At 41.3% G+C, this 12,939-nt stretch overlaps 1 protein-coding gene across 1 annotated transcript in view; it reads left to right on the top strand.

Moving 5' to 3' along the window:
* Sorcs3 (sortilin related VPS10 domain containing receptor 3) overlaps positions 1 to 12,939 on the top strand; it is a 613,376-nt gene that overhangs the window by 487,792 nt on the left and 112,645 nt on the right. Inside the window, exon 8 of the mRNA XM_057779107.1 lies at positions 7,372 to 7,461. Within this exon, the coding sequence (XP_057635090.1) occupies positions 7,372 to 7,461 (90 nt within the window). The remainder of the gene's footprint in view (positions 1 to 7,371; positions 7,462 to 12,939) is intronic.

Genomic DNA, 12,939 nt, shown 5'->3' with positions numbered 1-12,939 from the left:
AGCCAATTTTATTTCCATTGTGGTCCCCTTATCCACACATTCTGAGAGCAGCCCCATTCACTCCTGGTAAACAATGGAGCATTGATTTTCAGGGATGGGAATTTGACAAGACCTCCACACAGAGAGGTCTGCTGTGTTGGAGGAAATCCTGTCTATGAGATTGCAAGTTGAATGATACAGGACCTGTCCTTCTCCACAGAGAGGTTTGGGAGCCTCATTCAGTGCAAGGGTTGGCCTTAGCTTTAAAAACAGTAAATATCAGGTTTCGATTCCAGGGCCAACATTCACTTGCTGTTTATTTTTGATTATTTTGTATAACTTTATTTTGTGTCAGTTTTCCTCCTGAACATAAAATAGAAGATTGGTATGTACATATGAACAGTACTTGATACAAGTGCTCAATAATATTATCTGCTATTAATCTATTAATCTCTCCACCTAATATCTAATAATAGTGGTATTATTAACGTTAGCAACATTAACAATTATTATCATGGATATTATATAATATGAAAGTTAAGCACTCATAATAACATAGGTGCTCAAAAAATTTGTTTCTGTCCTCTTATTTCCTATGTCTGCTTATAAATCCAGACTCTACAAGTTGACTCATGTCTACTCAGGAAGAGGTTCAATTGCTGAATTCCTGAAGAGGGACAGGAAGTAACTCGCTGGGTTTGATTTCATGTTTAGTGAGAAGATTCCCTCTGTTCACTAGGAAAAACTGTCATTCAGAGACAGGATGAATCAACATAAATAATTAAGGCTGCGTCAGATTTTAAGCTTGGCCACAGCAAGGATGGGGAGTGTCAAAAGGGACAGATTTATTTAATGACCAATGCATTTATCCAAAGGAATCATTTTCACTGGCTAGGAGCCCAATTAAACCTGTATAATAGAAATCCAGAAAATCAGATTAACGAGCCAGTCATTAGTAAGGAAAAGACCGAGCTAATTCTGTGTTTAGCATGACGAATGGGCCCAGAGCAAATAATTGGATGACATTCATCAAATGTAAAATAAAAGGTGTCAGTGAAAGGGAGAGTAGTAATAATCTCGGGATTTACAGTGCTAGGAAATTTGCTTGTAAGGAAGAGAAAAGTTCATCAAAATAGATTAATAATCACTAAACTTTATTCCTTCCTGTGTGGTTTCCAGAGAGTCGCACAAATAATACTGGAGAGACAGCAAGTGCATCAGCTGGGTGTCTCCCTAGCACTCGGGAGATCTGTGGATGTGGTACTTAAGATTCTGTCTGGAAATAAGCCATTGGCCATCCAGGATTGGACAGGAATGGAGAGGGATTTTGAGTGCCCACCTGTAGTCACCAAGTGGAGACTACCAGACCCACAGTCTCTGTGGATACACAGATTAATCCCAGACACCCATCATTCAGTTGTTAGTTTTAATTTCCTGCTCGTTCCTGAGCCAGGGTTTGAGCAGAGGCAGGAGTAAGAAAGCCAGTGATCACTTTCTGGCTGCAACAGTGAAACACTATGTGATGCTGAGTCCTTGGCTGAGCCTCGCCAAGTCAGGCTCCTGACCTGGAAAGGAAGGATATGGGAATTCAGATGCGGTAAACCGGGCGCTGCAGTGTCTTCCGTTTCCTAACACAGACTAAACAGTGACGGATGCTACTCTTGTTTATGCTAGTGCTCCTCTTCTAGAAAGACATGGTTCTCAAAATGTCCCATCAGTGTCATAACAGGCTGTCTAGGAATGCAGAGAAACACACACAAACCATTGGCAAAGCTTTACAAACAAGTATAATTTTAAAAAGATGTAAGAATCCAAGAAAAGGTGTTGTGTTATTATAGTGAGATGAGTAAGACAGAGGGAAGATTCTCCCAGCCACTGGGAGGAGAATGGGTACAGCTTCAGAACTCAGCTTTCAGAGGTTCAGCTTTGTCTTGTCTTATGCAAGCCATTCGGCATCTTATAGCTTTTGGAGTGCTGCCACGAGGAACAGCTAGATAATTTATAAAGGAGCTAAGGAACTTCTGGAGCATGGTTGGGATGCTGGATAAATTTTAGTTGAGTCGTTGTTATTATCATACACCCATTGTCTTCCTGGAGATCGCTGTGTCGGTGTCAATCATTTCTGCTACTACAGGAAAATGCCAAGTCTGAATAATTTATAAACAATAGAGGTTTGTTTTTCCCTGGTCTGGGGGCTTCAGAGTTCAAGTTTGAGGCACTGATTGGCTGATTTGTTGCTGGAAGGTAGCTTATCTCTTGCATTCAAAGTGGTGTCTTCAACTTTGTCTTCATCAGGCAGAATGGAGCAACAAAGGAAGGAGATACTGTATTGTTTCATACCTCCATGAGGGAAGAAACCCTGTTACTTAGTCATGTCCTGAAAGGCCCCACCTCTTGATTCTGTTGCATTTGCTGATCAGATTTCAATGTGAAATCTTGAAAAGAATTTAAACATTTAGTCAATACTAGCCCATTCCTGTATTCGCTGCCCAATTCTTGTTTGTTGTCGTGTTCAAAAGGTCAGGGGAGTGGGAGGAGGGGAGAGAGTGGGAATTAGGATTGGTATGTAAAATGAGAAAAGATTGCTTTAAAAAATAAAATAAAAAAGAAAAGAAATCTTGTCAGATTCTAAGTAAGTCCAAAACTCAACAAATCCAACTACTTTAATTCTGATGATCGAGAATGATTTTTGTTTGTCTTGTTTTTTTAGGCAGACTGAGGTAGGGGTTGAGCCCTTACAGATTTTCTGGGTATAGCCCTCATTGTGACACTCGTGGACTGGCTTGGACTCACTGTAGTTTTCTGACATGTAGTAGTTCCACATTAGTGGTCCACACCTTGTAGAGAATCTCAACTCCATGGCTTGACTGGAAATTTCCCAAGTGGAACCCTCTAGATACTGGCCACAGTCCTGACATTCCTGTCCGAATAGGGATGCAGATGAAGCCCTAGCCTGCTGTATCCCTTCCCTGGTACCTAGCACCATTCCTGTCCTTGTATGGATGCAGATGAAGTCCTATGAGCAGCATCCCTTCCCTGGTACATAGTACCATTCCTATTTTAGTAGGGATGCAGATGAAGTCCCATGCCTGCAGCATCCTTTCCCTGGCACCTAGTACCATTCCTGTTTTAGTAGGGATGCAGATGAAGCCCCATGTCTGCCACATCCCTTCCCTAGTACCTAGGGCTTTTCAAGGCATCCTTTGAAACTTAGTAGAAGCAGTTACACTTCTGTAGCCCTTGAACTCTGTGGGTTTGAAAAGGAATGCCCTCAAAATTTATTCCTTAGGCTTTCCAGAGATGTGACCTGGCCGCACATGAGGCTTAACAGGGTTATCTAGAAAGTTCTGTGGTTAAATCTGGAAAACAGGCTCAGATGATGCTGGGTAGTGAGTTCCAAGGCCTTCTAACCATTCTGTCCTCAAAACCCTGATATTCTGGGCCTATAATGGGACTAGGAGCTTTGGAAGTCTCCCAAGTGCCGCAGGGACTACTCTTCTCTTTCCCTTAATGAATGCCATCTGGCTTCCTTCTGTTCATACTAATGTCCTTATAAAATCTTTTCATGATCATTCCTTTGGCTTTTTCACCCAAACCTGTCTTTTATCTATTTACATGGACAAGATCCAAATTTTCCAAATCTCTAAAGTACCACATCCCTTTGGAATATAAACTTTATCCAAAATTAATTTTCTCATCTCATAATTTACTCTAAGTTGTCTTGAAGGATATGTCAAACTTAACTTTTCTTGAATGTTTCTCCCACCAAACATTCTAAGTTCATACATTGAAATTCTGCCACCCACAAATATTAGGACACAGACCCATAGCAGGTCAGTTCTTTGAAGGTGGCCTGTCCTTCAGTATCTAACACACTACTCCAATTTTCATCTGAAATCTCATCAGCATCCCATTCTCTGTCCACATTTCCGCAGGATGCTGATCACACCACTCCACCCATCTCTAAGACTAACGATGTCTCTGAAGCTCTCCTGACCCTTCACCTTAAAGCTCTGTGCGTTGCAATATATGCTTTGTTCCTAGCCTTCATTTCGGCGCCACTGCAGCCTCCATCCGCCACTCTACTTCTAAGGCACCTTCTTGTATTTTAGCAACAAGTCATTTCCCATGACAATTTATTTATCAGAGTATTTCTGCTGTCATGATAAAATATCTTAAACTGGGTGACTTATAAATATCAAAAGTATAATACTCATTGTTGCCAAGAGCTGACAAACTAGGAACAAGGCAGGGCTAGGTTTGTTGTCTATAAGGACCTTTTTTCTTCCTGTGATTTTGTGTCTTGTCTACTGTGCTCTTGCATGGTAGAAGGACAGATGGGTGAGAGAGGCTAAAGGTAGTTGCCTGTAATAGTTTTTTGGTTTTTTTTTTAATGCTCTGATTGATGTCCATTTCATTGGGACAAGTGTTCAGAATTTCATTGCTCTTCTCTGAGGTTTTTGTTCTGCCCAGTTCCCACAATTGTTAAGTCCCAAAGAAATTACACAGAGGTCTACATTAGTTATAAAGTGATTGGCCCATTTTCTCAGGCTTCTTATTAGTGCTTATAACTTATATTAGCCCATTATTCTTGCCTATGCTAGCCACGTGGCTCAGTACCTTATTCAGTGAGGCAGTCACATCTTGCTTCTTCTGTGGCTGGGTCAGAACTGCAAAAAGCAGAATACTTTTCCCAGAATTCTCCTGTTCTTTTTGACCCACCTCTACTTTCTGTCTGGTTGTCCCACCTATACTGCCAGCCTGGCTACTGGCCAGTCAGGGTTTATTTAAAATATAATTGACAGAATACAGACCCTTTTTCCACACCACATTGCCTTCTAAAAGACCCTACCTCTTATGGTTATTGCATTGGGCACTAAACTTCAGCATACAATTTAGAAAAAAATACAAACATTAAACCTGTAGCACTTGTGTTGTTGAGGAAGGAAGAAGACCACAACCATGCTGTAAGACATGAAAGGGACACTTAGGGTAATATGTATGCCTCAAGAGTAAATGCCAAAAGCCCCACAGAAAAGGAAGAGGTTAAATTCAGAAGCTGATATACAGGGCCACAGTAAACTGGTGGCATTTAAGACTTTTCCGTGAACTCTTGAGTTCTGAACTTAGGTCTGAGCCAAGAGGTACACAATCAGGTAAAGTGGAGGGAGGCATCTTAATAGCTGTGTGCAATTCTATGATCCTATGGTAGTGTAAGTACTTGGGGAACCCTTGGGCTAATGGTCTTCTTGTGCCCTCTAATATGTTGAAGCATTCCACGGTCCATATATACCATAATCTGTACTTATTATTGACGCATGAATGTTCCAGGTTGTGTGAGCTTGTGTGTGAGGCAATCTATGCTAAACGACACATTCGGTGAGGTTCTATAGAGAACTATATTTTAAGCACAGCATGTATTTAAAATGATTAAATGTTACCCTATATATGCAATCTCCTTTGGATGGTGACAAAATACTTTAGGACAAAATAGAGGTGAAAACTGGATAATGCTGTGAATGAATTAAGTGGTATTAAACCATGTATTTTAAAGAGGTTTAATTATAGGAATTTCATATCAATTAAAAATTATCACCACTATGAATAATAGCAGTCAAGAAGTTCAGTTGAGGCATATAGAGGTATATGCAAATTTCTGTTAAAGATCTAGTTCTCTCATGTTCAAAGTGTGGCTCCCTGATGGCAATAGCTCTAAGAAACTTATTAGAAAAGACAATTTGTTGACTTCAGCCAAACTCGACTGAATCAGACATAGGGCCCAGCAGTCAAAATTTTAATAAGCTATCCAGGTGATTCTGAAGCATGCTAAAACTCAAAAGTATTGATCTATGTTTTTGGATTAGCAGGTATGCTTATATGTGTTGACTTTATAATTAAAATAGAACCAAATTAAAGAAACGAATGCATAGGGTCTTGCAAGGTCTAAGGGTGTCTATGGGTCCAGGCCCAAGAGTTGCATCTTAATCTGATTCTATGAACTTAACAATTATTTTATAAAGAAGGGGTTTCCCACAGACCATCAATCTCATTATGTCAGCACCCACTTCTAAGCCAATACAAAGTAATGTAGATTCATAACAAGTATTTTAGCAAAATAAAAGTTCTAGAATTAAAAAAGAAAAACAAATCTCATTAGAAATTAAAGTCATAGGATAGCCCTAAACATGAAGGTGAAGACAGATTTGTCATCGTCATTTCGAGCCTGAACCTTGAATCAGGCTTTTTCTCAGGTTCTGCCTTGTGCTGACTCTAACATCCACTCTACCTGGCAGCATGGGGAATGTACTTTGGGGTCTTCCATCTGTGAAGAAGAGGAAGGGAGCCATGGGAGAGGTCATGTCTCAGAGTGAGGACTGATGGGGGCTTTCAATAGAGACATTCCACCCCACTGCTCCCAGCAGTTGCTGGGGATGGCTGCCAGCTTTGGGCAGGAGTGAGGGGACTGGCTGGTCTCCAGCATGGACTTGGGCTTCAGTGAGAAGGGAGCATGTGCCAGCCGTAATTGCCTCTGCAGCAGTCTGGTCACTATTGTCCTCCTGCTATTTTCTCTGAACAGGCCATGTTGTCTTCCTCTGTGAATATTAATTTTCCTGGAGTTAGGATAATTGGACCAAGAGCAGCCCTCCACAGATCTGGGCCTATTGACAGGACTTTTCCACAAAAATGGACCTGGGGACAATTTCTTGGAGTGGTACTGTGTCATCTGATGAAGTATCTATCCTTTGCCAAGTGAGGTGGCAGAGCTCATTCCTGCCCTCCTACCTCTTAACTAGCAGAGGTTTATGAATTCCATGTCTGGACTTTTCTTCCCACCTTTAATGCCTTTAATCAGCTTGCACATGGGAAGGATCAATAAGCATCTGTTCAAGGCATGGATTTATGAATATAAATGGAAAACTGTGACCAAGGAAGAAGTGAAATTACATTTCACAATAATGGTGCTCTGAGCCGCGCTATTCATTTAGATTCTGAATAATGCTTGTGTTCCTGGTGCTGTGGTTGTAATGTATTAATAAATTAATAAAAATAGCAAATACTGGACAAATAGATCATGAATGTAACAATGCTTGGAGTTTCAGTTTTCTGTTGAAAATATGCATTAGGTGTATTTTATCTGCAAAGCACAGTGGCCAAGTACCACATCAACCTATGTTCTTACTTAGAGATTTAGGAAGATGGGAGTTATTATAATTGTGCATTTATTGTCTCAACACTATGATATAAAAAAACTCAAGGCACCAGAGACTCAAAACTAGCACCAGACATAGTTGAAAAGGTAACTTTGAGCATATTGTGCTTGCTTATTCACAGGACAGTATTTTCCAACTTGTGGCACCATCTGATTTTATTTTTGTTTCCCCCACGATCCAGGTAACAATAGGTGGAAGAGCCAGCTACTACGTGTCCTATCGAAGAGAAGCCTTTGCTCAGATAAAGCTGCCCAAGTACTCTTTGCCAAAGGTATTGCATGCAGCGCCTCCTCTCTAGAATCTTGCCTGACAATGCCAGGGATGGAGAGACTGCCTCCATGGGATTCAGGAAGTCATTGGCATTTAGTATGGAGTACTTCTGAAGGATTCTGGTCATTGTTGACGGTGCTGAACCTGAGAGGTTACTCCTTTCTCGGCAGCATGCCAGGCGTGGGTTTGATTTCCTGTAACTCAAGCATGTGATATGGTCTTGGGCTCTTTGCCAGGAGTGGGAGAGATAGGAATACTGGCTTTGAAATCAATCTCTTCAGAGGGTTCTCCTTCTTTTAGCAGTGTTATTGACAACCAGAAGGTAAGTTTGCTAGGCAGAAGCACAGCCGCTGCATGTGGTCCCTGAAAGTACATAAAGAAGTCTGGTGGCATTCTTGATACATTTGGAGGGTGACTATGAACACTGTACCTATGTTTCCACCCCACTCTGTCACTGCAATGATAAAATGGCCTGAATAACTGGAACAACGATATCAAGTGGTGACATTTTACCTCTTCTATTGATTATAAAGCTTATTCTGTGCATCCCATTTCTTGTGAACACCAGCTCCTAGGTAAAGATGGAGTTTGTAAGTTCATGGTGAACAAAGCCAGCATGTGATTATATAATTTAATGGGGCAGCAGGGATGCGGTCTCAAGGTGTACACTTACCACACATATGTCAAAAAGACATCAGCCTCTGAGGTGAGGCTAAGAAACATTGTAAAAGACTTCCTGAGCACAGAGTTGGGAGGATTATGGTATTTTATTTTCAGTTATTCATGCATGGATGGAGTCATTCCTTTATGTTTTCACCTATTCTTTCTTTTTTTCCATTTACTCAACTTTTCTTCCATTTAAGTGGACAATCTATGCTTAACATTGAATTGGTTAAAAGTCTTCTTATTGATGGAGAATTTAAATTATAAAACTCAATCTCTATTTTTTTACTATTTTCCAAAATTATTAATTTTTTATGTTTTAAATTGAAATAAAATTTCATCATATACGCCCTGCTCCTACCAGATATCCTCCCAGAACTCCTCTTGTACCCCAAACTCTCAAATTGATACCCTCCTTTTCTTTGGTTCTATTTGTTATATGAGTGTATATGTGTATGTGCGTGAAAATTTTTATAAGTACAACCTGCTGTGCCCATTATTTTGTTTGTATAGATATGGGGATCATCCCTGGGAAACTTTGATTCACTTCCTCAGTCAAAATAGGTACAGTCTGGCTTCTATGATTTGACCCTGAGCAAAAAGTCAGTAACAAATGGACAGGAGGTGGTTAGAAATACTTTGATTAGAAGCTTCTCCATGGTCTTTCAGTTCAAAGTATGGAATAGGCCAATGAACTACAAAGCTGAGTCACACCCAGGAGGAAGAAAGACTTGTCTAAACCAGAAATGACTTTCTCGTGCTCAGAAGCAGGATTGGGAGAAACCTGTGCTGTTTGTGTCAGCCGTAGAGAAAAGTGGGTACGACATTAACGGGTTAAAATTGTGATGTAGCTTCACTAGATGTTTTCTCCATGTACTCACTCAATGCCTTGAACCTGGCACATTTTATAAATATCAAAATTTTCATAAGTGATAAAAATCAAATAAGTATAAATTTAATAAAATCTTTAAAAACATTTCTGAAAAACATTGAACTAGGGCTTGAATAGTAAATATGATAACAAACATCCGTTGCCTGCCGAAATCAAATAAGTATAAATTTAATAAAATATTTCAAAGCATGTAAAAAACTGAACTAACTATGGATTAGTGAAAACAATGCAAACATGTCTGGCTGGCTAGAGCTTGTAGTGTGGTAGACAAGTGGCATTAAGACAGCCAGTGTGAGTGTGGGGGGTATCTCAGAAGTCTACAGACCATTTTTTGGATGAAAGGTTCAGATAACTGAATGTGAATAATGAGGACAACTTCCTAGAGAAAGTAATTGAAGATAATATAAAAAACTATTAAATTCAGCCTATAAGCAAGGCTAGGTTGGAAGTACAAGGTTGATAGGTAATACATTCATGTCTTATTCTCTCAGAGGTATTGGTACCATGACACCTACAGATATCAAAATCCATAGATGACTAGGTCTCTTCTATAGGTTGCATGCATAGAATTTTCATATAACCTATATACATTATTCCTGAATAATTAGAATCATCTATAAACCTCGTGCCATATTTTTTAGGGATCAAAGGAAGAAATGGCAGGTTGTTTTTCTTTGGCAGAGTTATGGAGTTAACCACACTTTATTCTCTGAAAGCTAGGAATAGGAAAGATCAACTATACATATATGATAAGTATTAGATCCTTGGTTGTTGGGTTCCTCCACTGATGCAATAAGCCAAATCAAACCAGTTTAATAAGACTAGATTTAGTAAACAGAACAAAGCAACTCTTGGGTCACTCCAGAAAGGCAGGAGAGAAATCATGTGTCAGGGCAAGGGACCGGACCAGGTCTTAAATACCTTGTAGGTGTGGTCTTGAGCAGCTCCTGAGAAGGCTTTCTGAGGGGCAGGGCCTGGAATGGGAGGAGGGAAACTGGAGCAGAGATTCCCAACAATGCAAAGACTTTGCATGAGGAACAAACATGGCTCCTTTAACAAGCTTAAAATGCCTTGAGAAGTTTGGTTGCAGTTTGGCAGAAGGCTGTTGAAGATGGCAGATCCTGTGTTAAATGCCTTGGGGAACATGGAGACTGCTTTCTGGTTTCATTCTTGCCTCTCTGTGACTGAATGTTGTGGGGAAATGGTTTAGTATGGTGGCTGCAGTTGTCTAAAGCCAGCCAGAAAACTGGTCTGAGAGGCTGAGAAAGGGAAACATTCAGCTCTGAGTTTCCTAAAGGAGAATTCTGTGGTCCCCGCCACCGGCCCAAGCCTATACAAGTCTCCCTACTCTGTCCTAAAGTTTCTGTTTCAGGAACCTTCCCAACATCTCTCTCTCCACTATAAGGATGTGTTTACCTCGGTGTGAACACATATTTTGTGAAATTTTCACCTTCTTAGGAAAGCAACAGTTAAGTCTCCTAGGCATGTGGCTGCAGGTGGGGGTACAAATGAGGCCCTGAATTGATTTCCCCCAGAGCGTTCCATTAATGATTAGCAACCCCTTGGTGACTTATTGTGGGGGGGCGTATCAAACCGCTCACGCGGCCGCTTCCTAGAAGTGCATCCAGAGAGACGTCTCATTAATATGAGACTGCTGTGAATGTGGCTGGATGGTGATCGATCATTTTATTAGCCGGTGTTGGCCCAGATTTTCATAATCAGGGCTAAGGAGCTAGGGGTAGAGGGGGTGCTGGGAGATTAGTTCTTTCCATTGTGTGAAACACTGGAGCGACTTCAAGCATATTCTTGCTGTTGCAGACAGGGCTGTAGCTGCTGTTGCGTGCCTTAGGATAGAAAAAATAAATGATAGAAAAGTTTTCTGTAATCCCAGGACCTACCCCATGCTTCTGTTCCCAGCCCACCTGTTCAGAACATGCACACCTTGGCTTTAGAGTATTTTGTAGAGGGTGAGGCAAGTGGCAGTCATAATGAGCAGCATTACTAGAGAGAGAAGCGCTGCACCAAGGCTTCCATAGTTCCGTTGCTGGGACTCTCACCCCGTAGACGGGACACTTATGCTCCAATTGGAAAGCCTGGTGCAAGGGGGAAAGTGCAATGGCAGCTGGAAAATGACAGCTGAGCTATTGGGCAGAAGCCTAACTATCTCTTCCAGATCAACCGCTTACCCAGGAGCCTGGGTCTCTTCACGGACAGAGTGAGATAGTAATACTGACACGGACATGTGAGGGAATCAAGGAACAACTCACTGCTGGTCCCGTGTTCTCATGTACAGTGCTCAGTAACTCTAAGGAACAACTGTTACCTAGGGGCAGATGGTACCAATGCCCATAGCCTGCCTGCTGTGCAGATTAAGGTTATCGTAGGATTGTATCTCAGAAGCATTGGCCTCCATATTGCCTAACACTGTCATTGTGCCACTCTGAACCCAGCATAGCCTTTTTGGTCCCTTAGGTTCTATTTTTTTTCTTAGGTTGCAACTCTGAAAGTCATTTCTACAAGAGAAAAGTTTTGTTTGTTCCTCAAAGGTATTTGGGTTCTAGTGATACCCCTGAACTTTGCCTGAGCCCCTCAATTCTGGGAAACTGCCAAAGTTAAGAAATCTTCCTCCATTTTAAGTGTTGGGGGAAGGCTTATCTCGAAAGAACTGCTTCCCATGAGACTTGATAAGAGCCAGGGGTCAGCCTCTAACAAGGCCAGTTCACGTTCTTGATCTCAACAGTGATTACCTGAACTGTTGTCCTACTAATCAATGTGAAGAAAAAAAAATCCTGACAATTTGACGTGACCAAAATGAAGACTGACTTTTCTCTTGTCCTCTGTCCTTGAACTCTGCCCACTCTCAAGTTTATACAGGCAACGACAGAGAGCTTGGGCAAACAGTGAAAAGGGGGCAGCCATCCACGAGACCTTACATCATTTCCGAGCATCACTTGTTCTCAAAGAGAATGCCCCTTCAGTTGTTCCATCACGCCGTCTGCACGCTCTGCTATACACCCAGTCCTTTATTTTATTTTGCATTTTTAAAAAGCAGCTCTTGGGGTTGGGAAGGTTTTGTAGATTAAGTGCTTGCCGTGTAAGTGTAAGATTCAGATACTCAACACCATTTTATGCGCTCACATATAATCCCTCATTTAGAGAGGCAGAGTCAGGGGATCCCCCTAAAGCAAGCTGGTCTAACTATACTGTGTATTCAGGGGTTGCAGCAAACCTGTCTCAGCACCAAAGTAGAAAGTGATGGAGGAAGAAGACACCCTAAGTTAAATTCTTCTCTCTACACACAAGCACCTACACACATGTGGACACAAATGCTTAAACATGTACACCACACATACATGCGCATGCAGCAAAGACTCAATGGAACACACAGACATTTTAAAAAGTCAAAGAAAATAATTAAAAGCAATTCTCAGCCAGGCGCCATGGTTCATGCCTATTATCCTAACATTTGGGAGGTAGAGACAGAAGTATCTGCAGCTCCGGGCCAGCCTTGGCCGCATAGTGACTTTGAAGCCAACCCGGTATATGTCAAACCCTTTTGTAAAAGTAAACAGAACAAAGGCAGTTCTTTCTGAAGTACACTTGCAAATAGTATGACCAGAGTCTGCAGTAGATTTTCCTTATCAAAGTCAGAGTTTGTAGTAACTCGGCAATAGAAAGTAGTCCCATTGTGAGTAGGAAAAGACAGGAGGGAGCAGTTTTCTTAACATTATTGTAAAAATAGTGACAAGGATATTAGCTTTTATCCCCTTAGCTTTCACAAGTCTGGTGGGTCGCAGGCACCATTTTCGAGGATTTTCTGTGGTCTTCCTCTGTTTGCCCATTCCTGTTCACTCTGATTCCTCTTATTCCATCCACTGCTAGCTGCCCTCTCTCCTCCCATCCACTTACTAAGTATATCCTTGA

This window comes from Chionomys nivalis, chromosome 8 (assembly GCF_950005125.1).
Source record: "Chionomys nivalis chromosome 8, mChiNiv1.1, whole genome shotgun sequence".
Lineage (NCBI taxonomy): Eukaryota > Metazoa > Chordata > Mammalia > Rodentia > Cricetidae > Chionomys > Chionomys nivalis.
Note: the sequence above shows the minus strand (reverse complement) of the source record. Positions and strands in the feature narration are given on the sequence as shown.